Below are 27,861 nucleotides of genomic sequence, written 5' to 3' on the forward strand. Positions count from 1 at the left end.
ATTGAAGTGCTGGGCATCAGTGACTCACACCTGTAATCCTAGCTACTTAGGAGGCCAAGATCTGAGGATTGCAGTTTGAAGCCAACCCAGGCTGAAAAGACCCCAAGAGATTCTTATCTCCAGTTCACTACTCAAAAAATTGGAAGTGGAACTGTGGCTCAAAGTGGTAAAGCTCTAGCCTTGAGCAAAAGAGCTTTGAGGTGGTACTCAGGCCCTGAGTTCAGCCAACCCACATACATAAAAAATTTCATCAAGGAGTATTTTTGGGGAATGCAAAGGTGCCAAACTAATATAAAGATACATTGGGAAGTTCAAACTTTGCCTCCAAGATTTGGTCATTGATTCTGTTGAAATAAGGTTGTAAAAGATCACCCACCCCCAAAAAGAGAGTATGAGTGAATTACCATGGATATATGCATAGAAGCCATACAGAATATGAAACTCAGGGCAGGGGTGTGGCTTAGGTCACAGAACACCACCTACCAAGTGCAAAGCCCTGAGCTGAAACCCCACTACTGCCTGTCACCCACTGCCCCCCAAAGAAAGAAAACTAAAGAAAGGCGTAAATACCCTCTTCAGGAGGCAGATGGAAGTGGGTGGCAGACAATTATGGAGGGGTTAAAAGTAGGTTTTAGGGGAGGAATTGAGCCTGGAGGACTGTGGCCTCAGGCAGAGTTCTGGGCTCGGTGTTTGATTTCCAGTCTCTTCCTCTGTGGTACGTCTGTCATCCTTAGTAATGAAATGTCAGTGTGGAGATTTAAGGCTATTGTACTGACTCTCATTGGTGGGTCTGAGTCAGGTGGACGCAGGAACTTGGAGAAAGCCCTTCCTTGCATTGGCATTCTTTGATGCACTCAGTTTTAAGGCCACAGTTGATACATTTTGCAGTATCATTGTTCAACCCTTGGCAAAAGAAAGCAAGAGTGGCTTAGTCAGCTTTCTAATCTGGCATTTGCAAAGGTGATACAGCCCCATTGTTAAAAATAGTCAAGGCTGGGAATGTGGCTTAGTAGTGTAGTGTTTGCCTATCATGCATAAGACCTGGGTTCGATTCCTCAGTACCACATAAACAGAAAAAGCCTGCAGTGGCACCGTGGCTCAAGTGGTCGATTGCTAGCCTTGAGCAAAAGAAGCTCAGGAACCGTGCCCAGGCCCTGAGTGCAAGCCCAGGAATGGGGGGAAAAATCAAGCAGTATGAGAAGGTAGAAAGTGAGAGTCAAGAGGGCCCTGCAGTACCGCCATGCAGTCCAAACGCGAGTGTGAGCAATGGTGTGAGAGGGTGAATCCAGACAACAAGGCGGCCCTGGAGGCGTGGGTCAGGGAGACGGGCAGAGGAGGTATGGCGGGCCACCTCCAGGCTGGGTGGGCAGCCCGCCGGCGGCAGGGTCCACGGTGATTATTCGGAGGCTGCCCCAGGATGTGTAGGAGCCCCAGCTGATCCCGCTGCTCCAGCGCGTGGGCCGCCTGGACGAGTTCTGTCTCCTGATGACGTTCAGCGGCCTCAATCGCGGCTTCGCCTACGCGCGCTACGGCGCGGTGCCCAGGCTGCCATGGCCCCGCTGCACAACCACCCCCTGCGGTCTTCCTGCCCGCAGCACGGAGGACAAGTGCGAGCTGAGCGTGGAGGGGCTGCCGCTGAGGGTGACCCACTGCAGCCGCCGGGCCCGGCCTCCAGGAAGCCCTGCTGCTGCCCAGTCCCGGGTCGACAGCAACCCAGATTGCGCTGCTCAAGTTCAGTTCCCATCGCGCAGCTGCCATGGCCTTAGTGGAAGGGCAGTCACGCCTCCGTGGAGACCCAGTGACTGTGGAGTGGCTCAAGCCAGACCTGAAGCAGCTACTGCGTCCCCAGCTCATGCGTCCCTCCCTGCAGCGCCTACAGCCAAATAGTAGTCAGCTGGCCCTGGCTAAGAACAAGCTGGGGTCCCAAGGGCCTCGAGCCGCCCTGCAGATGCTGTGCCAACGAATGAAGCGAGGCAGCCCAGTGTCCCTCACCAAGCGTTTGGACACAGGACCCGCTGGTTGGCATCGCTTCTGGTACCAAGTAGTGATCCCTGGGCATCCAGTGCCTTTCAGTGGCCTCATCTGGGTTGTGCTGACTCCAGATGGGCAGGATGGTCATGAAGTGGCCAAGGATGCTGTTTCTACACAGCTGCTGGAAGCACTGAGTGAGTCTGAGGCCAGCTTCTTGTGGTGTGGTGGGGCTGAGGCGGGTACTATAGTGAAGCAGTAACATCCCTCTCTCCCCTCCACAGGCAGCCAGAGCCTGTGTCAACACCCAGCCCAGCAGGCCTGGGCAACCACTTCTGATCCCAAAATGGGGAGGGACATGGGCCCTGCATCGCATCTTCCTCACTGGATCATAGCCCCATACCTGGCAGCTGCTCAGGTTTAGCTTAAGTTGCAAGGTTTGTCTTTACTCTGTGCGCTTCCTTGGCCATTTCCTATGTGATATGCCTATAATGAATCTTTCTTTGTTTTTATGTGAGGAACTAGCCAAGTCCTTGGTGTCTACTGCTTGTCATTATGGTTTTAGTTAATATGGCTTGAGTTTTTCTGTGTTGTTATCTGTATTTATATTAAACCCCTGGTTAGTAAAAAAAAAAAAAAGTGAGAGTCAAGATTGTAATTTTGTATAATTACTGTTAGCAGTTGCTAACTATCCTTCCAGAGTGGAATTTGTCTATGCATAGTATGCACAGTACATATTAATATAATGTGCCAGACATGCATATTAATATATTCTTTCAGTTAACTTTTCAATTTGCAATTTTAATATAGCCTATGAAAAAAGTGTTTTTCTCCAATAAGATTTTTGCCTCATTATTTTAATTCAGTCTGTTAACCAATTAACTTTTCCCAGTTGGTTGAAAATGGCGATTACTCAATCATCACGGAAGGCTGAGAACTAATCTCCATTTACTCATTAAATCTGTATCTACTTGCACATTCTGGCCAGATGTTTACCTGCCTCTTGCCTTGTCTGTTTCAGAGAAGTGACTTGGGCTTGTTTGTGAAGACAGATAAATGCCCAGAGGTTACTCTCTTTCTGTTTGGCTTCTGTGTCCTTTCTCTGTGGATTGAAAAAAAATGGCACTGGTGACCTGAGTTAAATTAAACACTAAAAGTAGATAGAGCTGGGTGCCAGTGGCTCACACCTGTAATTCCTGCTACTCAGGAGGCTGAAATCTGAGGATCATGTTTGAAGCCAGCCCAGGCAGGAAAAATTGGCGACACTTTTATCTCCCACTAACCACTAGAAAGCTGAACTGTGGCTTAAGTGGCAAAGCACTAGCCTTGCTCAGGGATAGCACCCCATGTCTCGAGATCCAGCCCCAGTACTGGCTGGCGCACGCGCACGCGCACGCACACGCACACGCACACACACACACATACACACACACACACACAGACAAGATAGAACATGAGGGCGGTAATTTTAAAATGAAATGTTTTATGTAACCTGAACGTAATGAGGCTATGTCACACAAGCCAGAAGAAAGGGACAGACATTGTCAAACAAACATCTCTTACTCCTCAAAAGGCCAGTGGACTGAAGGACAGCCGAAGGCTAATGGAGCACCCTATGTGTTGGAGATGGCTGGAGGCCTGATCAGGAATTCAGCAGGGATTTGGGAACTTAGATCCAGGAATGCAACAGTGTCCTGGGCTGCCCCCACAGTGACCCATTTGAATGGCAAACAGACCTTGATTCCCTCCACAAGCCCCTGCACATCGAATGAGGGTGCCTACCTGACCTCCTGCAGCTCACTTGGAAAATAAGTGTGTCAACAGCCCAGCCAGGAAAGTTGAGCATTTGTCTCACGGGCTTCTACATTCCTCTAGAAAAGCCTCCGTTCTTTGGGCTGGAAATACCTGTAAATGAGTAAACATACTGTAGCTTGACATTTTACACCACAGCAAGGTGTGGTTTCATAGTTATCTCAGCTATTTATTGCCATTCAAAAGTGTACAATGGAATTGCTTGTCATATAGATCTTTGCAAGGATTTGCATGCAAATTTAATTTACTCTTTAAGCCAGACAAGCATATATAATTATCTGCTGTGACTAGCATTATAGTTTTGAACAATGCTCTGAAGAGCAATAGGTGAAAAAGGAGAGATTCAGATGGGAGCTTTTAAACAATTACTCCATTAGAGCTGCTGAATGAATTTTGTTGTTGGGGCTTGAACTTAGGGTTTGGGCACTGTCCATTAGCTATTTGGCTTAAGGCTGATGCTCTTCCCACTTGAATCACAGCTCTGTTTGGAGCCTTTTGGTGGTTAATTGCAGCTAGAGTTTCTCAGATTTGTCTGCCTAGGCTGGCTTTGAACTGTGATCCTCAGATTTCAGCCTCCTGAGTAGATAGGACTACAGGCATAAGCCACACCAGTGTCTAGGTTGCAACCTGAGTCGGAGCCAGTGGCTCATTCCTGTAATCCAAGATATGCAGGAGACTGAGATTTGAAACAGGTTTGAAGTTTAGCCCGGCAAATAAATTCAACAGACTCTTATTTTCAGTTAACCAGCAAAAACCCAGAAGTGGATGTATAGCTCAAGTAGTAGAACACCAGTCTTGATCAAGTGTGTGAGGCCCTGAGTTCCAGCCCCAGCACAAAGAAAAATATCTTTTATACAGTGGTCACTTTAAGGCTGTTTAATAAGTGAAATGAGTTGTGTGTGATTTGTGTATGTATGTGTGCAGGTCTTGGGGCTTGAATCCAGGGCCTGGGTGCTGTCCCTGAGCTTTTATGCTCAAGTCTGGTACAGCTCAAGTCTACTACTTGAGCCACAGCTCCACTTCCAGTTTTTTATGGTTAACTGGAGATAAAAGTCTTACAGTCTTACTCGACTGGGCTGGCTTTGAACTGTGATCCTCATTATCTCAGCTTCTTGAGTAGCTAGGATTATAAGTGTGAACCACCAGTTTCCAGCTGTACATGATTCTTAAATGCAGTGTTTAAAGAACTAGCAGAACGTAAAGGAGTTGTGATTTTTAGTTCAGTTATTTTGCTCCACTAAGTCCTCACTTGTTCTTGTAACACGTCTTGGAAGCTTTTATTAGAACCCATTAAGCTTCTACGAGTCTTGTCTCCATGTCAAATTAGTAGTATCCCTTAGTTGGGGCAGTGGTGGCTCATACCTGTAATCACAGCTACTCAGGAGGCTGCGACCTTGAGGCTCGAGGTTCAAAGCCAGCCCGGGCAGGAAAGTACATGAGACTCTTACCTCAGGAGAGCCCAAAGTGAAGCTATGGCTCAAGTAGCTGAGCACTAGCCAAAGAGCTCAGGGACAGCCTGGATGAAAAGACTGAGTCTGAGAGACTACATTTCCAAAATAACCAGCAGAAAGCCAGATGGAAGTGCAGCTCAAATCCTAAAATGCTGGAGAGTGAGCACAAAGGCTTGAGTTCAGGCAAATACCAAAGGAGACACGTATTGCTTCTCTCAAATCTCTCCCATCTTGGGCATAAATGACCTGGGCTCCCTACTCATATTGTGATACACTGGGTTCTTCTTACCTGCACTGTGGATTCCTGAGGCCTAGAATAGAACGTGAGGAGTGGCCAGCACACTGGCCACTGCTGATCCTTTAGGCCAGGCATCAGAGACCTGGTAGTGCCTTTGGGATGTATTGATGGAGCCTTGTCTTACTGATTTCATTCTAGCTACTGGCTTGTTCTTGAGCCTGTTAGAGAATCAACAGAAAAAGGGGACTAACTTGCTGACTCACACCTAGCTACTCAGGAGGTTGAGATTCCAGCCTAGGCACTGTCCCTGAGATTTTTTTTGCTCAAGACTAACATTCAACTACTTGAGTCACAGCTCCACTTCTGGCTTTGAACTTTGATCCTAAGACCCCAAGCAGCTAAGATTACAGGTGTGAGCCATTGGTGCCTTGCCATCTTTGCACTGTCAACTGTCGGCTAATTTAGGGTTTATTTCTAGGATGTCTATTCTGTTCCATTGTTTTTATGCCACTATTGTGCTGATGCTTTGAGCCATATTTTAAAGACAATCAATGTATTGCTTCCTACCTTTGCCCTTTCTGCTTAAAATTCCTTTGGGAAGGTGGGTGACTCCTGCTCGTAGTCTTAGCCAATGGGAAAGCTGAGTTCTCATTATTGCAGTTCTAACATGTGTTGGAAATTTTGTGGGACTCTAAATACCTATTAACTAGCAAAAAGGTAGAAGTGGAGCTGTGGCTCAAGTGTAGAGACTGGAGAGAAAAATCCAACTAAGATCTGAGTTCAAGTCCCAGTACTGACACATACATGTATACACATACTAAACAAAGGTGATGAAAAAATGCGATCTGCTGCACAGGTTTGGGGGGTTAAATGTTTATTAAATCAGACATTTGAATTCTATATCCACCTGCAGACTGTAAACAAATACAGTATATGTGTAAGGTAAAGATGGACAAATTAGTGGAAAACCTAAAATGCCCTTTAAACACCAGAACCTCACCACACCCTCCTTAGGCCGATGCCAAGGACTCTGTCACAAAGTTAAATGAAAAACCATTCGGTTAGCTCCGCTCCATCTCCTAGAGTGGACTTCAACACCTGGATTTGTTTATTTGTTTCACACTGCAAGTAGGCTGCATTTCAGCAAGGCAACAACGTAAGTTTTTGTTTCTGTGGTACTAGGGATGAGACCCAGGTCTTAGACATTCTTAGCAAGTGCTTATCACAGAGATACAATCCCAGACGTGGTTTTTAGAGACAGGGTCTTATTGTGCAGCTGGGGATGGCCTTAAACTCCATCTCAATTGCTGGGATTGCAGGTGCATACAACGATGTCCGGCAAAAATATAGTTTTTATATTCAGAGATTAGCTGAACTAGTACAAATTAAGTTTCTAATGTAGGTCTCTCCCTCCCATTACCATAATTAACAAGAAACATGAGTTAGAAATAAATGACAGACCACAGGTAGTTACAAAAATAGATGACTTATAGGATAATAAATATAGTTAAACTGATCACAAAACTTATTAAATTTACTTTTTTCCATAATGTGAAGATTATTTAAGTACATTCAAGAGAGACGGGGGGGGATGGGCCGGGAGAGTTGCTGGCAAAAGGAAAAGTATAAAATCCACAGCAGGAAACTGATGCAAATGAGAATATGCAAAACACAAAACTCCTCATGATCCTACGTAGACACCAAAGTTAGCTTTCAGCCCTTTTTATATCTTAAAAAGTAACTCTGTGTTACCTATGTAAAAACATGTAAAAAGATTTATCCAGAGACAAGAAGTTGGTGGATTGAACAGCCTCATTAAAACAGCTAAAATCTGGAGGATCTAGTGAGATTTTATATATTTCTGACATACAGGGCTTTCAAAGAACCCCATAGAGTTTGGATGGTTTTTTAAATTCCCATACCAAGCCATTGTATAAGAATTTCAGTTTTACAAGTGGGGAAGACTTTAAAAATTGAAAAATTCTGAACTGAGATAGGGGAGGGAGAAAGCTAAAAAGACCTGCCAAACACAGCAGAGTGCATGAATATGTAAGCGACACTGCTGGAGAAGGCTGTGTGAGGTCAGGCGGAGGGCTGGGCCCAACCCCACGTCACCTGAAACCCAGCCAGGGATCCCCTCCTGACTCTGGAATGGGAATGTGCGTTTTCAGCGGGTGACAGTGTCACCAGTAAGCTTCCTCAGCCCTCATGGCAGAGCGGGTCAGGAAGAGCTCAGAAGTCATGATACTCCAGATTCTTATTCACCTAAGTTCCTGCAGGCACTGAAGGTTACCTCCTCCTCCATTTAGCCTGGAAACTGGAATGGCCACTAGACTGACCCCAAGACCCTTGTTTCCCATGAAACACTGTTGGGGGAAGGCTACTACAAAACTGAAGTTTTGATATTTTTTACACCAGTACTGAGATTTGAAGTCAGGTCCTTCAGTTCTCACTTGCCTATTCCATTCTAGGCTGGTGTTCTACCCCTTGAGCCACACACCACTTACAGCATTTGCTGGCTAATTGGAGATAAGAGTCTCTCCAGTTTCTTTGCCTTGGCTGGCCTTGAAGGGTGACCCACAGATTGTCAGGCATGATCACCTAGTTTACAGGCATGGGCCACTGGTACCCATGTCTAAAATCTACTTTTTTCTTTTTATTTTTTTTTGTCATGGGGCTTGAATTCTGGGCCCAGGCACTGTCCCTCAGCTCATCAGCTCAAGGTTAAGACTCTACCACTGAGCCACAGGGCCAATTCAGGTTTTCTGGTGGTTTATTTGAGATAAGCATAACACTGCTGGCTTTGACCTGCGATCCTCAGATCTCAGCCTCCTGAGTAGCTAGGATTGTAGGCATGAGCCATCGGCACCTGGCTAAAATCAACTTAATGAAGCAAACGTAGTGGTTCTCAAGTCAGAGCAAGCATGGGAAACACACGGAAGGCAGTTGTTCATCCAGAGGCCACTGCAGGGGCCTGGGAGGGGGCTGGCCTGGGAATCAGCACTTCCAAGACAACACTGATGCTGCTGGTTCAAGCCCACTTGGAGTGGTGGCTATGAAGATCCTCACCCACACAAAGCCCAGGGCTTTTCTACAAGCAATTCACAGCCTAGTGATGTCTTGGTGGTCTCATGCCTTGGCAGGGTGGAGAACACAGTGCCCAGCTCCTGGTGCAGTCCAGGTGAGCACTGTCCCTTCCGAGAGACACCAGCAGACAAGTCCAACCTCACACAGAGCACAGGAAAGGGTCTGCCCCCAGGGAACTTGTTGGCCAGGACAGGAGAATCCCAGGTGAGCTTCCTGTGCTCTGCTGTTGCTGGGTTTGGACAAAAGCACGCCCTGAAGACAAAGAGCCTAAAAACACAGGAGACTTCAGTGAGAGGAAACTACATATGGGGATTATCTTGTTAAAAATATCTACTTGTTAAAAAAAAGATCAGCCCACAATCAAGTCATTTTGCTGCCCTTGAGATAGTGTTTACAAGTTCAGCGTGGTGACTTTGTCCTCAGCATACCTACCATCTTGAGGCTGGTCAGGTTTATCAACAAAAGAATGACAAGAAATAAACCCCCCCATTCAAACACACACAAGTCACACCTAAACCTTTTAGCTGACAAGGCTGCAATCTTACGGTTACACAGCAGGAAGAGTTCAAATACCATCACTGAAAAGGATATCTCATGTTGTTCATAGAAAGATCCACAGAAGGACAAGGAGCACGCACATGTCCACACGTGTGTGCGGCTGTTGTCAATGGACTGCCTGTCATGATTCAAGATCACCCTGGAACTCTTCATTCCAGATGGGCGATGGGAGCACAGCCAAGCCAACGCTGCCCTGTTGCCAAGTCCTGGTCTCCACACAAAGCCAATATGGGAGAGGCAGAAGGCTGCCCGTCTGCGGCACAGCTCACTTCAGATGTGTTCTGGATGGCTCTGGAGACAGGCCAGCATCTCTGCCACGGGTCTGCCTTCATAGCAGATCTGATACACGGCAGTGAACAGCGGAAACCTGGGTGGGAGGAAGAGAGGGTGGCAAGGTTGGTGATCTGCTTCACCTCCTAGAGCACATTCATCCTCTGCCCCGCCCCCCCAGCAGGCTGCTTGGACAACAGTGACCAGCCTACATGTCTTCACAGTCGCAGAACACAGAGACTCGGTAAGACACACGGGTATGCCAGGCACCTCTGGCTCATGCTTGTGATCCCAGCTACTCAGGAGGCTGAGCTGTAAGGATCACAGTTCAAAGATGACCTAGGTAGGAAAGTCCATGAGACTCTGACCTCCAATTAAAAAAAAAAAAAAAAAAAGCCAGAAGTAGAGGCATGGCTGAGTAGAGTGGCAGCCTTGGGCAAAACCACCAAGCAGGTATGTGAGGCCCTGAGTTCAAACTCTAGTTCTGGTATGGGCATGTGCACACCCACATACCCAGACACACGGGTAAGCAAGGCACAGGATTGTCCTTCAGGGTAAATGGCAGCCATGCTCAGAAAAGAGCTGTGGCTCTGGATCTTGGCTGATTCTGGATGAGACCAAGGTCCTGTCGCTGTTTGAAAAGACCAGAGAATTTTAAATTGTCCCCAAAGAGCACTAGAGTCATCCCACGCCTGGCCAGAAACACTTCATGCCCTGCAAGAAGTAAAGTGGGGACCACCTTAGCAAAGTCCCCATCTCCCTTCCATGGAGGAAGCTTCGTTTATTTTGCTTTTCCTCTGAGATGTGAGCACACACAGTGAAAGTGTGAAATGGACACAGGGGAGAAGGAGAGGACTGGAGGCCACTGGGAGGAAAGATGCCATCATCAGGGTACAGCTCCCCCAGCACGTTTCCTCTGTGCATGCATGTGTAAGTACATGGACATGCACCTGCCCTGTTGTTTGTGTTGCTCTCCTAGCTGCACTCACTTTTTCAAAACGAGAGACAGAGAAAGAGAGAACACAAAGTAAGCTTGACAGAATCAATACAGCCTTAAAGGTTATTCTGAGAATCACTTGGGTAAGCTCCAATAAAGACAATTTTAAGAGAGCAAACACAGAAACAGCCGGATGCTGGTGGCTTACACTGGTAATCCTAGCTACTCAGGAGGTCTTTTTTAATTTTTGTACCAGTCCTGCATGTTTAACTCAGGGGCTAAGTGCTGTCCCTGAGTTTCTTTTTTCTTTTCTTTCTTTCTTTCTTTTTTTTTTCCCCTAAAGGCTAGCTCACTACCATTTGAGCCACAGCTCCACTTCCAGCTTTTTGGTGGTGAATTGGAGACAAGAGTCTCAGGGACTTTCTTGCCCAGGCTGGCTTCCACTGTGATCCTGAGATCTCAGCCTCCTTGGCAGTTAGGATTACTGGTACCTGGCTCAAAAGTGAAGAACTTTCAGTCCTAGCCAGTCTCTGAGGTGGAAATAACATCTTCTTCATTCTATAGAGGTGGGACCCAAGGCCCGCTCTGACTCAGAGCCACTAAGCCATGTTTCCATCCAAATGTCATTTCCTACAACACAGAACCTGCAAGGCCGATGAGTCTGGCCAAGAAAACTCTAAAGTCAAGGTGAGAAGAGAACAAAAGGCAGCACACACCTCACAGAAAAGACCTGACACAGCCCAGTCCATCTGCCAGACCACTATGGACATTTTGGCCTTCCTGGAACTGGGGTTCAGGGGTGATAGAGGCTGTGTGGTGAGGGGCAGGGCCTAGCCCTTAAGGACATTATCACACACAGGTCAGTTAAGGGATGGCTTGGGCCCCTCTTGCTCGTGTGCCCGAGTCTTCCTCACAGTTTAGCTGAGTATGGAGACAGGACCTTTAAAGATGACCTAAGCCAGGCACTAGTGACTCATGCTTGAAATCCTAGCTTCACAGGTGGTGATTTCAGATCAAAGCCAGCCCAGGAGACTTTAGCTCCAATTAATCACCAAAAAGTTGGAATTGGAGCTGTGGCTCCAGTGGTAGAATGGTAGCCTTGACCAACAAAAATTAAAAAGGGGGCTGGGGAAGGTGGCTCAGTGGAAGAGTGCTTGCCTTGCGTGCCTGAGGCCCTAGGTTTGATTCCTCAGCACCACATAAGCAAAAAGAAAAAAAAGCTAGAAGTGGCGCAGTGGCTCAAGTGGTAGAGCACTAGCCTTGAGCTGAAGAGCTGAGGGACAGCACCCAGGCCCAGAGTTCAGGTCTCATGACCGGACCCCAAAAAATGAATAAATAAATAAAAAGGATAATACTCAGGCCCTGAGTTCAAGCTCCAGGATCAGTGTGTGCCTATCGGCACACCCATGTGCACACATACCCCCAACTCAACAATGCCCTATATCAAAATGAAGGCATTTTCTGGGCCCTAATTCAACCTGACTGGCAATCTTCTAGAAGGAGGACTTCAGGACACAGACATGCAGACATGTGATGGAGTAGAGACACAGAGAAGATGACCTCTGAACCAGGCAGTGCTGCTCACACCTGTAATCCTAGCTAATTAGGAGACAGATTGGAGGTTCACAGTTTAAAGTAAGTTCCAGAGTGAGCAGAAAAGGCTTGCCAGACTCTTATTTCCAATTACTCAGCAAAAAAGTGGGAAGTGAAGCTGTGGTTCAAAAAGTAGAGAACTAGCCTTGAGCATAACTGCAGAAGGAAAGAGCCCAGGACACCCACCCATCCCTCCTCCCCCAAGATAATCTCCACCAACCAAGGAGAAGGCCTCCAAGGAAACTAACCAACCAACCCTCCCTCAATTGGAGACCTTGAACTAAGAACCTCCTAAACTGTGAGCCACCCTGAGTACTTCACTATGACAGCACGAACCAAGCAGTGCAATTGTCTCACCCTTAGCGTGCTCACAAAGATGCAAGTACAAGGAGAGCTAAGCTAGTGGTTTTTTTGGTTTTTTTTTTTTTTCGGTCATGGGGGCCTGGGTGCTGTCCCTCAGCTCTTCAGCTCAAGGCTAACACTCTACCATTTGAGCCACAGATCACTTCTGGTTTTCTGATGGTTTATTGGAGATAAGAGTCTCACAGAGTTTCCTGCCTGGGCTGGTTCTGAACCATGATCCTCAGATCTCAGCCTCCTGAGTAGCTAGGATTATAGGTGTGAGCCACCAGCACCTGGCATGAATTTTATATTAGCAGAAAACTGCAAATAATTTTACTGTCTACCAAAAGAAGATGGGTTAAATAAACTGCATATTTTCTGTGAGGTTCTTTCTAGAATGAGCCTGACCCCAGGTCTAAACAATCAGTCCCTGGCAGGGACAGTTATTCATGGCTGGAAGGGATGACGAGGCTTTAGGGAACAGCCTGGGGCCACTGAGGTTGGCACATGGGAATGCTCACATCCTGTCAGATGCACACATGGGTGCTTGCACAAAGTCTAGCTGGCACTAGACTGTGAGGGCTGTGTCAAACGCCAGCCTGTAGAGCTGAGCTCCATCTTCAAAGGAGAACAATCATGAAGTGATCAAGTCCATCTTTACTGTGTGGACTGTTTCAGCAGGGCTAAAAACATGACTTCTCCAAGACATGTGGCTGACACAAGGTAGCAAGAATGCTGCACCCCCAATACCTACTCCTTTACAACAGTGAGGAAGAAAAAGGAGGGAGGAGGACAGGAGACCAGAGGAGTCGGCAGAAAAGAGGCAAGAAGGGGCTGGGAAGGTGGCTCAATGGTAGAGTGCTTGCTTTGCATGCATGAGGCCCTCGGTTCCATTCCTCAGCACCACATAAGCAGAAAAAAACAGAAGTGGGGCTGAGGCTCAAATGGTAGAGTGCTAGTCTTCAGCTGAAAAGCTGAGGGACAGCGCCCAGGCCCAGAGTTCAGGCCCCATGACCAACCAAAAAAAAAAAAAAAAAAGAAAAGAAAAGAAAAGAAAAGAGGAAGAAATAATTAAGAAATGGCTCATGCCTATAATCCTAGCTACTCAGAAGGCTGAGATCTGAGGACTGTGGTTTGAAGCCAGCCCAGGCAGGAAAGTCTCAGACTCATCCCAGTTAACTACCAAAAAGCTGGAAGTGAACCTGTGGTTGAAGTAGTAGAGAGCCAGCCTTGAGTGAAAAAGCTACGGATAGTGCCCAGTACCTGAGTTCAAGCCCAGGACCTAGACACATCATTGAAACCTATAGTCATGCTAATAAAATGTTCATTAATTCAGAAGAGAAGGAAGAGCAAGTCATCCCCGGATTCTGTGCTCAGGTTGGGCTCATGATCTCATAGGTCTGCCATGGGGGTGGCTAACTACATCCTTTCTCCTCACCCTTCCAGCCTCTGATGGGGGAGGAAGTACACGGCACTTTGGCAACTCAAGCTGCCAACCTCTCCAAGGCCACTCCCTGGCCCTACCCTTCGCACATCCTGGGGAAGAGAATGACCTGTAAACGGTGCCTAACAAAATGCCTGTGTGTGCTGGGTTTCCACCTGCTTAGTTCACACTGGTGAGCTGCTGTGTGATTGGACCACTCAACCACTGAATAACAGGGTGTTTCGTTATCTGATTTTTTGTGCTGCTTAGGATCAAATTCAGGGACTTACACATGGTAGGTAAATGCTACTGAACTCATATACCATTGAGCTACAGACATCTCAGCTCCTTGTTTTTTAATATGATGTCTTGTTTGTAGCCCAGGTTGGCCTTGAACTTGAATACCACCTGCCTCAGCCTCCCAAGTACTGAGATTACAAGCATGCAATACAATGCCCAATTTAGAAATTCTTTTGAAGTCTTATATAAATCATTGAGTATCTGGTGATAGTGAAACTTTCAGGTGGCTCTGTGTGATAGGATTTTGGGGGTGGGTAGGCAGGTTGGCAGGAATTAGTCTGTATTCACTGGCTTTAGGAGAAAATGTAGCTGGGATCCTGGGCTCAGTGGTTGTCTTGTTTAGGGAGTCAATCCTCCCTTACCCCTGTTGAGTCTAGATTTTTCTTCTGTTTAGAAAACGAATACAACAGTCCCTTAGTTTTTTCACTCAAGATGGGCACTCTACCACTCTACCACAGCTTCAGTCCAGCTTTGGTGGTTAATTGGGGGTAAGAGTCTTATGAACTTTTCAGCCTGGGCTGGCTTTGAGCCTTAAATCTTAGCTTGCATAGTAGTTAAGATTACAGGCATAAGCCATTGACACCTAGCAGAGTCATCACTTTTTAAAAATGTAAAAGCCCTTCCTGAATTCCCCAGCAGAACAAAGAAGAATTTATGACTTCATATTCTATATAACAAAGAAGAATTTATGACTTCATATTCTATAATACCTTAGAGAACAGGGCTGGGAAAGTGGCATGCATGAGGCCCTGGGTTTGATTCCTCAGCACCACATAAACAGAAAAAGCCAGAAGTGGTGTTATGTTTCCCTGGATTACCAATGAGGTTCTAGAAACACAGCAAACAGCTGCATTCATCTACAATCAAAGACCACGTGTCACTTACTTGTCAATGAGTCCCTTTTGTTTGAGGATGCGGTATACTTCAGCTGATGTCTGGGGTCCTTGGAGCTTTTGCCCATTCAGCATCTCCTTTTCCAGTTCTTCGATGGTCTTAAAAGAAAAACATGAATATAAAAACCTGTAGTAAAAACTAAAAAAAAAAAAAAAAAAGAAACACTTATTTCAAGAGAAGGAGGGGCTGGGAATGTGGCTTAGTGGTACAGTGTTTGCCTAGCATGCATGAATCCCTGGGTTCCATTCCTCAGTACCGCATAAACAGAAAAAGCCAAAAGTGGAGCTGTGGCTCCAGTGGTAGAGTGCTAGCCTTAAGCCAAAAGAAGCTCAGGGACACTGCCCAGGCTCTGAGTTCAAGCCCCAGGACTGGGGGAAAGAAAAAAAAAAAAGGAAAGGAAAAGGAAAAGCGAAGGAGAGGGTCAGGCACCAGTGGCTCATGCCTGTCAACCCCAGTGTGAAAGCGAAGGACTGTGGTTTGATGCCAGCCAGGCAGGAAAATCTGTTAGACTCATCTCCATTTACCCACCTGAAGCCAAAAGTGAGCTGTAGATCAAGGGGGTAGAGTGCCAAACTTGAGTGTAAAAGTTGAGGGGCAGTGGCCAGGCCCTAATTTCAACCCCCAGTAGCAGCACATACACAAAGGAAAAAAAAAGGAGTAAGAGGTAAATGCTCAGCTTTAAGCCAAGAAAAGATAAAGACCAAAAAAACGATGCTGGGGCAGGCAAGAGCAAGCAGGCAGGGCAAACAGAACAAAGAGCCCAAGTTGGGTTAACAGTGCACATGTGGCTCACCCAGCCCCAGGAGTTTCAGGTGGAGGAGGAAGAAGAGGGCAGCAGAGCGGGGCAGGAGGAAGAGGGGCAGGCCAGTGCTACCTTCCCAGTCCTGGCAAAGGCCTCGGCCACCCTGCGGTTTCGTCCTCCATAGCAGGTGGTGATCAGGTCAGCCACCCCACAGCTCTCCAGGAAGGTGCCGGTGGACACCTGGCCCTTGCAGAAGATCCTGGCAAAAGCGATCATTTCCATGAGGCCCAGGCGGATGACGGCAGCCTTGGTGTTGTCTCCACATTGGAGGCCATCGCAGAACCCAGCTCCCACAGCCACGATATTCTGCAGGAACGACAAAGCCAGGATGGAAAGGGATTGCACACAGGCCCTCAATAGCTGCAGCGGTGGGAGAGCCTAGCTAGACAACGACAGATGCTAAGAGCAGTCTTGCTGAATCCCAAATGGACTCACTTACTTATGCCTTTTGGATTGTTACTTAAAGTAAAGCTGAATGCTTTCTTCAGCTGTTATAAACTCTGTAAAGCCCAAGGGGACACTGATGAATTTCTTTTTTTTTTTATTTTTAATCTATCTATCTATCTCTATTTATCTATCTATCATTGTAAAGATACTGTAGAGGGATTATGTGAGCAAGGTAATGAGTCCATTTCCTATTGACTATTGTTACACACTCCTTTATTTTCCCCCTACCATCTCTTTCCTCCTCTTCTCCCCCTCCAAAGTTGTAAAGTTCGTTTTCAACATAGTGTCTTGTACATCTCATTGTTACAATGGGTAATCCTGTATCCTTATTTCAGCATTTTGTTATTTCCCTTCTCCTCCCTAAATTAGAAAAAGGTATATACAAGATGCAGGCATCCAATCAAATACAGTGACAACAGGGGTTGTACCATGGAGGAAGAACATACAAAGAAACAAAAAAAAAATTACATAGTACATTCTAAGTACTTTAAAAAGTATAGCAACAAAGATAAAACCTCTTGTGTACATTGATGTATTTCTACAAGCTGACTGCAACCACAGAGCAAGATCCAGAAAGAACACAACGGGTACCTCAGAAAGACCCCAGCCCCTTTCAGTCCCTCCCTACCAAAGGTGACCCCCTGCTCCCAACTAAGCATTATGTGAGTGGAGGCCAATAGCATGTGATCTTCCTTACTAGCTTCCTTGTCTCCTTGATGTCATGTTTGTGAGATGCACATTTTCCATAGAGTACATGTATTTAATTGTCATGCACTATTCCATTGTGTGACCAGACTAATATACTTATCCATTCTTTTGTCCCTTAGCCTTGGTAGATTTCATTACAAGCAGTGTTACTATGGGCCTGGCACGTGTCCTCTGGAGGACATGTAGGCAAATCTCAGTCTTCATGTCATGGCCTCTCCTACACACAAGACAAATTGCACACACAGCCAAGGTGACAGTCATGCAGGACTTCTTGACCTGTTTTCAGGCTATCCAGCCACACTCAATCGGTGACACACTGCTTCTGTCTGCCACTGCAGATGCAATCAGCTGCCAGAGTCCAGGTGACCCACAAAGCCTAAAACACGTTCTACCTGGCTTACAGAAAATGCTAACTGGTTGACTTAGCAGGAAAAATAAAACCCAAACATGTATACATAACTAACATTCATAAAGCAATACCCTGAAACTTCATTTCAACATATGTGCACTGGCAGGCCATGTAAAGATGGACAGACCTTACTAAGCCATGATAGGCACTATCGATGCCTATTAGGAAGGGGACCATGCAGATATATAATGAGACTTAATTTGTCCTCAGGAAGCTCCCAATTTGAGAAAAGAGATGCAACAATACACAGAAAGAATGGCAGGCACCAGTGGATCACACTTAAAATCCTAGCTACTAAGAAGGTTGAGATCTGAGGATTAGGGTATGAAGCCAGCCTGGATAGGGAAGTCTTCTAGACTTTTTTTTTTTTTTTTTTTTGGGGGGGGGGGGGAGGATCCGGTAGTGGGGCCTGAACTCTGGGCCTGGGCACTGTCCCTCAGCTCTTCAGCTCAAGGCTAGTGCTCTATCACTTTAGCCACAACACCACTTCGGTTTTTTTCTTTTTGCTTATGAGGTGCTGGGGAATCAAACCCCAGGGCCTCATGCATGCAAGGCAAGCACTCTACTACTAAGCTACCTTCCCAGCCCTTCTACACTCTTATCTCCTATTAATTAGCAAAAAGTTGTAGGTAGAACTGTGGCTTAAGTAGAGCATCACCCTTGAGAAAACATGTTAAGCAAGAGTGAAAAGGGAAAAAAAATTTAAAACAGTTTAAGGAACTAGCCTTATTAGCAGCACAAAACAGTAAGTAAAGGAAAAAGGCAGAGAGAAGAATACAGAAGGCTAATCTAATTAGAGTATAATAATTGAAATGCCACGGTGAAACTCTTTGGTACAATTAAAATAAATAAGAATGGCAGGCTCTGTAGAGGGATGGGCAGGAAATAGCAAGAGGAGTAAAGTGAGAAGAAAGAAGGTAAATGAGGGTGAATAAGATTGAAATATTTTTATGAATACATGAAAATAGAACAATGAAACAAACTGAAATTGTTTTAAGAGTGAAGACGGAAAAGTGATAGAGCCGGTAAGGTTAATGGGATGCGTTGCATGCATGTCTGCAAATTTCACAAAACCATTCTTGCAAAATCAATGTATGCTAATAAAAAGTCTTAGTAAGGAAAAAGAAAGACAGAGAGAAAAAAAGAGGGGGCTGACAAAGGGACAGGGACCAGAGCTTCATTTCAAGTAAGAAGGCTGAGGCTTGGGATAAAGGTCAGTAGTGGAACATGTGCTAGGCCCTGGGCTCCATCCCAAGTGCTGCAAGGAAAAAAGAAAACTTGTCAAGGCAGGGAAGGCAACATGGAGGAAGTGATATCTGAGCTGAGCCTCAATCCTATGGACAGGTCCGATGATCACAGGACAGCAGTGCAGAACTGGCAGGTATTTAGCTCTCCAGTGGAAAGGCTGGCTCCTGACCCTTGAACTCTCAGCTACTTCATCAGGGACAATGCATGCCAGAAAGATGTAAGTATTCTGTGTCTAACCACAGCAGTGTTTTCTATACTTCCTGCTAATGATACAGCAGTTAGTGCCTGAGCACCCCGCCCCACACTGAGCATGAGGTTCACCATGAGGAACAGCCAGCCTTGGGGAGACTGAGTCACAGAGCTCTACCCAATGAAGCACATTATATAAGCTCTCCTGAAGCTTTTGCCTACTTCCCCACCCCCACCAAGAGAACACAGGGCCTTTGTTCACTTCTGGAGGTAGAGGGTGGGGGAATCAGAAGTGGGAGGAGGGCTAGAGAGCCAAGGATGGGAATGGAAGGCTCTGAATGTGCTGTCTCTCCTTCCTCAGTGACAAACCAGCACTCATGGAGGTTGTTGGCTACTCTTCTCCTTGTCAAGGCAGAAAGAAAAAGTCAAAGCCATATGTTGGTGGCTCCAACCTGTAATCTTAGCTACACAGGAGGCTGAGATATGAGGATCATGGTTTGAAACCAGCCCAAGACAGAAAGTCTGTGTGAGACACATATCTAATTAACTAGCAAAAACTTGGTGGTGGTGTGGTTCAAGTAGTAGAGCATTGCCTTAAGCCAGAAAGCTAAGGGAGAGTGTCCAGGCACAGAGTTCAAGCCCTAGGATCACACGGAGGGGGAAGCTCCCAGAGAAAACAATAACAGCTAACTTTGTTGAACACTCCTGGTGCTCATATATTATTAATCTTCACCCCATTCTTACAAAGCAGGTCCTGAGGAAACTGAGGTAAGCAGCTTGCCCAGGGTGACATACCACCCCAGGCCAGTAACTGGAAGGAAGGCACACAGCTAAGAACTTTCAAACAGGAAGAGCTGACCACACATCACAACAGAGGCGGCAGGAACTCGGTCACTGGAACTGGCCAAGCAGGACTTTATGCACACACCGAGTGTAAACCAGGAAACCAGGAAAGTCAGGTGCTTTCGTGTCACTTGGCTCAGACAAAAGGCAGGCAAGGAAGCAGGCAGGCACACAAGGCTGCCAGGGGCCTCTTGGTTCCCCAGGATCCTCTACTGCAGGGCCCAGGGATCTAGACTGCCTAAGAGCTTCCAGAAGACATCTAACCTCGTCCCCAGAAGGAAACAAGGCTGGCATCCACTCAGTCAACCCACTTCCAACACACTCTGGGCTCTGCTCAACTGAATTGTCTTCTGATAGATCGAGAAATCTCTCCCTACCACTTATTACTGTCAAAAGAAAAACAAACACCCTGAGCCAGTCAGAGCATGTGATATTTGCATTCAAGCAGATGCCCTCTGAGATGGCTCAGCTGTGAGAGTTATCATTTTGTGCACTGAAATCTGCCCTGAAATATCTGCAGCTAAAAATACCAGGATCTTCAGAAGGCAGATGTGCTTAAGCCCTTCCCCATTTCCTGGCACTATGCAGAGGAATCAGCCAGCCCAAAGCACCATCTTTGCAATTCTGTATCAGGGTGAGTTGGTTGGATGGGCTCAATTCCTCTGTCACTGCCTGCCCACACAAAAAAGAATGGAAAACCAGAGAAGTCAATTTTATCACCTGCAGGTTACACAAACATTACGTAGGAAGAATCACCCTCAGGAATCCTGGGCCCCTGCCTTCTCTCCTCTGGAAGTTCAACCACCCATCTGCCTCTTCCTGGGCCCAGTATCCCATGCACTTGACCTCTGAGGGCAATGTCTGCAGAGCAGGCTTACTAAAGGCAAGGTGCCATGTACGGGTGCAAGTTGAGCTCTGGCAGATAGGTGTCAAGGATGCCATGTCAGGCCCACACTTTGGCCACTAGGCTGAGCACCCTGACACAAAGCTGCCTTAGCCCATCCCCTAAAGCCATTTCTACCTTAATATGATGTTTGCTATCTGTTCTATCTCAAAGTCTAACCACGAAGTCATACCAAGCCTTTGCCAGTGGCTACTGTAACTAAAAAAACTGATTTTTAAAAATTTGAAATAGGGTCTCAATACATAGTCCAAGCAAGCCTTCAACTTGTAATCCTCCTGCCTCAACCTCCCACATATTGAGATTACAGGTGTTCACCACCCTCCTCAGCTCAGAAATTCTATTTTAATTTTGTTTTGGTGCTGGTACTAGGGCTTGAATTCTGGATCTAGGCACTGTTCCTTAGATTTTTGCTTAAGACAGATGCTCTACCACTTAATCTACATCTTCTAGTTTCTTGGTGGTTAATTGGACTTGAACCATATCTCCACTTCTGGAAAGTTTATTTTTGTTTTGTTTTGGTAGCTAATTGGATATAAAAGTCTCAAGGACTCTCTTACCTGGGCTGGCTTTGAGCCATAATCCTCAGATCCCCACTTCCTGAGTGGCTCTGATTACAGTTGTGAGCCAGGCTACTTTTTTTTTTTTTGTCAGTTGTGGGGCTTGAACTCTGGACCTGGGCGCTGTCCCTGACCTCTTCAGCTCAAGGCGAGCACTCTACCCCTTGAGACACAGCACCACTTCCAGTTTTCTGGTGGTTAATTGTGGATAAGTCTCATGGACTTTCCTGCCTGGGCTGCCTTTGAACCAAGATCCTCAGATCTCAGCTTCCTAAGTAGCTAGGATTACAGGCATGAGCCACTGGTGCCTGGCTTCCAGGGCTACTTTTAAACTTTTAATTAATTAATTAGAAGCACAAAGATAAAGTGCTCCTGCTATTGGCCCTGAGCTGTTTTTGTTTTTTGTTTTTTGTTTTTTTGTTTTTTTTGTGTCGGTCATGGGGCCTGAACTCTGGGCCTGAGCACTGTCTCTCAGCTCTTCAGCTCAAGGCTAGCGCTCTACCACTTGAGCCAAAGCGCCACTTCCAGCTTTTTCTGCTTACGTGGTGCTGAGGAATAGAACCCAGGGCCTCATGCATGCAAGGCAAGCAGTCTACCACTGAGCCACCTTCCCAGCCCCTAGCCCAGAGCTGTTTAATGGCAAGAATGAAACCCAGAAATGCATTCACAGCTCATTGATGACAGATGTCTAGACATAAAGGCCAGGCCAGCCCTGGAGTACCTCAACCCTAGTGCCTGTTATCCTCTGATTCTAGGTTGAGGGAGATGATCTCCTAGAGGAGGGGCACTATGCGGCAGGTATAGACCAGCCTGGCCATACTGTCCTGTTGGATGCAGCATTGGGACTAAGACATGGAGGGAAATGCTCAAAATGGGCTGCATTGATGCTCATATGAACACTCTTTGAACGATGATCCTCATATTACAACCTCATGAGTAGCTAGGGTTACAGACATGAACCATGAGCACCCAGCCTTAAAGCTCTAGTTTTCAAAAGAGGACAATACTTGTATACTCTTGCTGGAAAGAGTGAAAGACTGAGTCTGGCACTGGTGGCTCATGCCTATAATTCTAGCTACTCAGGAGGCTGAGAGCTGAGGATCCTGGTTCAAAGACAGCCCAGGCAGGAACATCCACGAAACTCTTATCTTCAATAAACCACCAGAAAACCAGAAGTGGTGCTGTGACTCAAATGGCAGAGTGCTAGCCTGAAGCTGAATTGCTCAGGGACAATGCCCAGGCCCAGTTCAAGACCCATAACCAACCAAAGAAAGAATAAAAAAATAAAAATGAAAGACTGTACAAGGATCATGAGTGTCTCAGGATACAATCTGGTCACTGATTTTCACTTTCTTCTATATTGTTTCCCAGTATATGAAACATGCTTAATATAACTACATGAATAATCAGGGGAAAACCCAAAACTATCATTTATGGAGTCAGAGATTACCAACTGGGAGCCAGTGGCTCATGCCCACAAGTCTAGCTACTTAGGAGGCTGTAGCAAAAATGTTCATGAAACGCCATCTCAAAGGAAGAAGCTGAACATGACATGCATACCTGTTATGATGGAAATATATAACAGGAGGACTTGGGAGGTGGGGGAGGGAAGGGATGGTAGGAGAAAAGCAAAGGAGAGGGTAACAATGCTCAACAAGAAATGTACTCATTACCTTACTCATGTAACTGTAACCTCTCTATATAGCATCTTTACAATAAAATAAAAAATAAATACAAGGGCTGGGAAGTTGGTTCAGTGGTAGAATGCTTGCCTAGCATGTATGAGGACCTGGGTTCGATTCCTTAGCACCACAGAAGCAGAAAAGGCCAGAAATGGTGCTGTGGCTCAAGTGGTAGAATGCCAGCCTTGAGCTGAAGAGCTGAGGGACAGTGCCCAGGCCTAGAGTGTATTCCCCACGACCAGCAAAAATACATAAATACATACATACATACATACATACATACATACATACATACATACATACATACAACAGGAAGATTGTTGTCCAATGCACTCCCAGACAGGACATGAGACCCCATCTCAAATAGCCAGAGTAAAAAGGAGTTCAAAGAGGCATTGTACTTATTAACTGACAAGTTGAATTGAAACCTCTTTGTACAACTGAAGATAATTTTTAAAAGAAAATAATTGAAAACATCAAAAAGAAAACAAAACAAAAAGGGCTGAGGTTGTACTCAGTTACAGAGTTCTTCTCTAGCAAGTGTGAAGCTCAGTTCTAGCCCTAGTTCCACAAAATAGAAAATGGAGCCAGGTACCAGTGGCTCACACCTGTAATCCTAGCTACTCAGGAGGCTGAGATCAGAGAATCATGGTTCAAAGCCAGCCTGGGCAGGAAACTCTATGAGACTCATCTCCAATAACCTATTCAAAAAAGCTGGAAATGACGCTGTGATTCAAGTGGTAGAGTGCTCTCCTTGAGCAAAAGAAGCTCAGGGACAGGGCCTAGGCCTAGAGTTAAAGCCCCAGGACCAATGAAAGAGAAGGAAGGAAGGAAGGAAGGAAGGGAGGAAGGGAGGGAGGGAGGGAGGGAGGAAAAACATGAGGGAGGGAGGGAGGGAGGGAGGGAAAACATGTCCACCATTCATCCTTGCTTAACAGGCTCAAATGATAAATATTGTCATAGTGCCTGGATACAAACCAAAAAAGGAAAGTCATATACAGTAACCAAAGAATACCAGACTAAGATTTCTAAAACACTCCAATAGCACCAACATGTCCTGCCTTTGTCATTACTCCTTGAATCTTGCTCCCTTCGTCTGTCCAGTTGGATTCAGCGAAAATCAAAAGGCCTGGCTCTCAGTTTCCAAAACCCCAGACAGGAGAAGGGAGAGTGTTAGAGCCCCTCCCCCCTCCCCATCTGCCTCCAAGGGTTTAATCTTTCTCTGTGGTAGTTGCAGGCACAAATCTACTTACAGGCTTCCTGCCAGGAGAAATGAAAAGCCATTCTTGGTTCAAACACAAAACTTGCATAGTCTAGAATTTTCTCATCCAGCACCCTTTGTTGTGGGCAGGATTTCACAGCTTCTCCACTTCCAAAAACATCAAGTCACTTAAAAGAGCTTTACAGCAGCTCGGGCCATTAGTGAGCAATTAGGCATTCATGATGTCCCCTGCTGTCAAGTGGTCATTTGTTTAATGGAGGAATATTAAAACCAAATAAAAAATCTCACCCAAAGTAAACAATGAAGCCAAAGCCAGCTTCTTAAATGCATGACAGGGCCTGTCCATGCTGTGAAGAACCTTTCGTGCACAGTTAGAATTATGGGACCTACTGCCTGGGAGCCCAGGCTTTAATTGGCTTTAATTTTTTAAATGTTCATTGTATATCATGACCACATATATACACACAATATTAATTCTAGGAAGTGGTTTTAAATTCTGACTAGAAAAAAAAAAAAAAGACGTACTGCTTCTGAGAGTGGAAAGGTATTTGAGCCTTGGTGTTCTGGCAGATGAATGAGGATGCTAATTTCCTTCCCTAGGAGTTTTAACTCATGAAAAGTAGCCTTTTTACTGTAAAACATAACAACAACAACAAAAAAACCCACAAAGCTGAGCATGGTAGTGTACGCCTGTAATCCCAGCTACTCTAATCTCTGCAAAAGTAGGGAGAATCTTTTAAAAACAATCAAAGATGCTGGGCACTAGTGGCTCACACCAGTAATCCTAGCTACTCAGGAGGCTGAGATCTGAGGATCACAGGCAAGAAAGTCAATAAAACTCTTATCTCCAATTAACCACCAGAAAACCAGAAGTAGAGCTGTGGCTGAAAGTGGTAGAGTACTAGTCTTGAGGAGAAGCTCAGGGACAGTGCTTAGGTCCTGAGTTCAAGCCCTATGACTGACCAAAACAAAAACAAAAACCCAGAACTATAAAAGAAGCCAGAAGCAGGTGGATCATGCCTGTAATTCTAATTATTCAGCAGGCTGAGATTTGAGGATTGTGGTTGGAGGCCATAAACTCAGAGCAAGGAAGGAAGGAGCTGCTGCATCTTGCTGAAACATACAGACTCCTTACTTGGGCCTCCAAATTATCCAATAGCAGGAGAAAAAGTCTGGCATCCCTGCCTCCATCTTGTATCCATCTTTTTATAAGCCAGTCATCTTAGAATCCAGGAATGCCAAGACTTAGCAACACATGTTTCCATGGAAGAATACAGGAAACTAGTCCAAAGGAAGGGGACTCCAGAGCCTCTCCAGAGTTGATAAATCTTCTGGAACACTTCTCGGAACAAGGAAGAGACAGTAGTCAACCATGCCATGCCAGGCTGGGATTGCTTTAACAGTGCATACCTGACACTACCACCCCTACACACCCGCATTCTCTATTTAAACTTAAAACTCACATTTGTACCCAGAAGGTGCCTGAAGATGAACTCAGTGTCAGGTAATAAACCTCTCTCTGCCCTTCACCATTAGAACCTCTTTAGTTGGCATAGAGGGGCAAGGGGCAGAACCAGGCAAATCCTCAAAGTTTGGACCTGAGGTCTACAACTCTGGTTGCATCATGATAGAGACAGACTTGACCAAGGCTTCCCCTTGCTAGATGCTAGTGGATCATGCCTATAATCTCAGCTGAGATCTAAGGGTCCCCATTCAAAGACTGCTGGGGCAGAGAAGTCTGTAAGACTCCTGTCCAATTAATCAGCAAAAAGCTAGATGTGGAGATGTGACTCAAGTGGTAGAACACCAACCTTTAGCCAAAAAAAAAAAAAACAAGTGAGAAAGCAAATCGCTGAGTTCAAGCCTCAGTACTGGCATAAAAATAGATGAATGAAATGTTCTCCTTTACCGAAAAATTATAGGACATATTATTGGACATCATTCCTGTACCAAACCCTCACAGAACAGACGAAGCAGAATGGAGTTGCTCATGCCATGTGCCCCATCAGCGAAGTGAATCACTAAAGGAAGCAGCCATGTCCTACAGCAGGCCAGCTTTTCCTGCCAGCAAAATAAGGAAGTCTCCTTTGCTTTAAACCTGAAGTGCTGTGTTAACCAGTAAAGGTTTTCCTACATATAGTTCTCAGCCAGGTGCTGGTGGCTTAAGCTTATAATACTGAAGAGCTGAGGGACGGTACCCAGGCCCAGAGTTCAGACCTCATGACAGGCAAATAAATAAATTAATTAATCAATTTTAAAACCCACAGGCTGCTCCTAGGCAAGAACTGAATAGAGGCTGACTGGTCTATTATTAATTTGTTATAATTCTGCCTCAACATTCCCAAGTCACTGAGCTGTGGATGCTGCAAGTTTTAGTTTGACCTATTCCCTCTACAGGGGGCAAAGATAAACTATTAGAAAAACCTTTGGTCAGTGGTGGGGGGAGGGAGGGAGATGTGTGTGTGTGTGTGTGTGTGTGTGTGTGTGTGTGTGTGTGTGTATTTCTTTTTTCCTTAAAAAAGACCAATCAACCAAATCACCACACCAGCAAAGTACAGAATTTAGGGAGAGCCAGCTTCTGCTCCTGCTGGAGAAGACACAAGTAGGCTCGTTAGCTCCTGGGTAAAACCCTGGGAAAACAATGTGGCCACCACCCCAAAGTACAAAACAGCACAATTCTAGTATAAGAAAACCATGAATAAGAGTGAGCTCAACCACCCAGGGAAGGGAGGGTAACAGGAAGTTATAAAGAAGTCACTGGATTCACTTTATGTGTGTGTGAGTGTGCACGCGCATGTGTGTTTATGTGTGCATGCATGTATGTGCATGTGCATGCGTGCCTGTGTGTGTGTGTGTGTATGCATGCACACACACCTGGGCTTGAACTCAGGGCCCTGCAATCTCACTTGGACTTTTTTACTCAAGGCTGATGCTCTACTATTCAAGCCACAACTTCACTTCTGGATTTTTGCTGGTTAAGTGAAGGTAAGTCTCTAGGTTTGTGTGCCTGAGCTGGCTCCAACCTTGATCCTCAGATCTCAGCCTCTGAAGCTGCTAGGATTACAGGTGTGAGCCACCAGTCCCCACTTATATTCATTCTTCACAGAGCTAAGTGAAAATCTCGCAGAGCTGCTTCCCAGGACTGGACTCCAGACCACCCACTTGGGCCTAGCCTGAACCACTCTCACCCGGGGCAGAAGGACCTTACCTTAAGAGCACCACAAAGTTCCACCGTGTCCGCATCGTCCACCACAGTAATTCGAAAATTGGGAGTCTGAAGAAGTTCTTTGAAGATCAGGCCATTCTGCATTATTTTGCTGCCTATGGAAAAAGAAAAAATAAACACTCTAATGTCAATATTCAACCTAATCAAGAAGCCAAAATCCTTTTTATTACATAAACAATATAATTACTGCAGTCCCTTGAAATTCCAAGAAAGCCCAAGGCACTACAGAAGGGACAGTTGCTCTTGACTCCTGAGATGACCCACTTTCACATGTGAAAGTGCCTTTTTATGAAAACTACTATGCTTAGTAAACTTCATGCTTCCACTCAAACCTCCAGTCTTGCTTGATATCCGCTCATGCAAGAATGGAGACAGAAGCACTGAACTTCTGGGATCAGTAACAGCATTCAAAGAGCCCCTAAGGCAGCTGGGGGCATTTCTATGCTTACCATTCTAAACAAGAAAAGAAAGTCCAGATGGGTGTACAGCCTGTCTTGGTCACCTAGCTAGTATACTGGAGGCAGAGGACAAGTTCTGAACCCATGTGTCACTCTACTCCAAGGTCCCAGCTCTGGTCCTATGCTGTGCCACTTCTTGGATGTTGAAAGAAAGAAGATGAGGAAAAACCAAACAAATATCACAATTTGAGCTGAACAATTCCAATGCAGAAAAAAGCAATTAAAGTTGGCCCTAGAAGCAAGTAATAGAGGCTCACATCTGTAATCACAGCTACTCAGGAGACTGAAATCTG

The 27,861-nt window shown here is 45.8% G+C and overlaps 1 protein-coding gene and 1 pseudogene across 1 annotated transcript in view; one reads left to right on the forward strand and one right to left on the reverse strand.

The window, feature by feature from the left end:
- Window positions 1-1,029: 1,029 nt before the first annotated feature.
- LOC138817150 (dead end protein homolog 1 pseudogene) lies at window positions 1,030-2,363 on the forward strand (annotated as a pseudogene).
- Window positions 2,364-6,326: 3,963 nt separating this feature from the next.
- Gpd1l (glycerol-3-phosphate dehydrogenase 1 like) overlaps window positions 6,327-27,861 on the reverse strand; it is a 58,253-nt gene continuing 36,718 nt past the window's right edge. Inside the window, exons 5-8 of the mRNA XM_070006486.1 lie at window positions 27,093-27,205; window positions 15,748-15,981; window positions 14,865-14,971; window positions 6,327-9,481 (exon numbers count right to left, since the gene is read on the reverse strand). Of these exons, the coding sequence (XP_069862587.1) occupies window positions 9,385-9,481; window positions 14,865-14,971; window positions 15,748-15,981; window positions 27,093-27,205 (551 nt within the window). The 3' untranslated portion in view covers window positions 6,327-9,384. The remainder of the gene's footprint in view (window positions 9,482-14,864; window positions 14,972-15,747; window positions 15,982-27,092; window positions 27,206-27,861) is intronic.

This window comes from Dipodomys merriami, unplaced genomic scaffold (genome assembly GCF_024711535.1).
Source record: "Dipodomys merriami isolate MVZ:Mamm:240054 unplaced genomic scaffold, mDipMer1.0.p SCAF_7, whole genome shotgun sequence".
In the NCBI taxonomy this organism is placed as follows: domain Eukaryota; kingdom Metazoa; phylum Chordata; class Mammalia; order Rodentia; family Heteromyidae; genus Dipodomys; species Dipodomys merriami.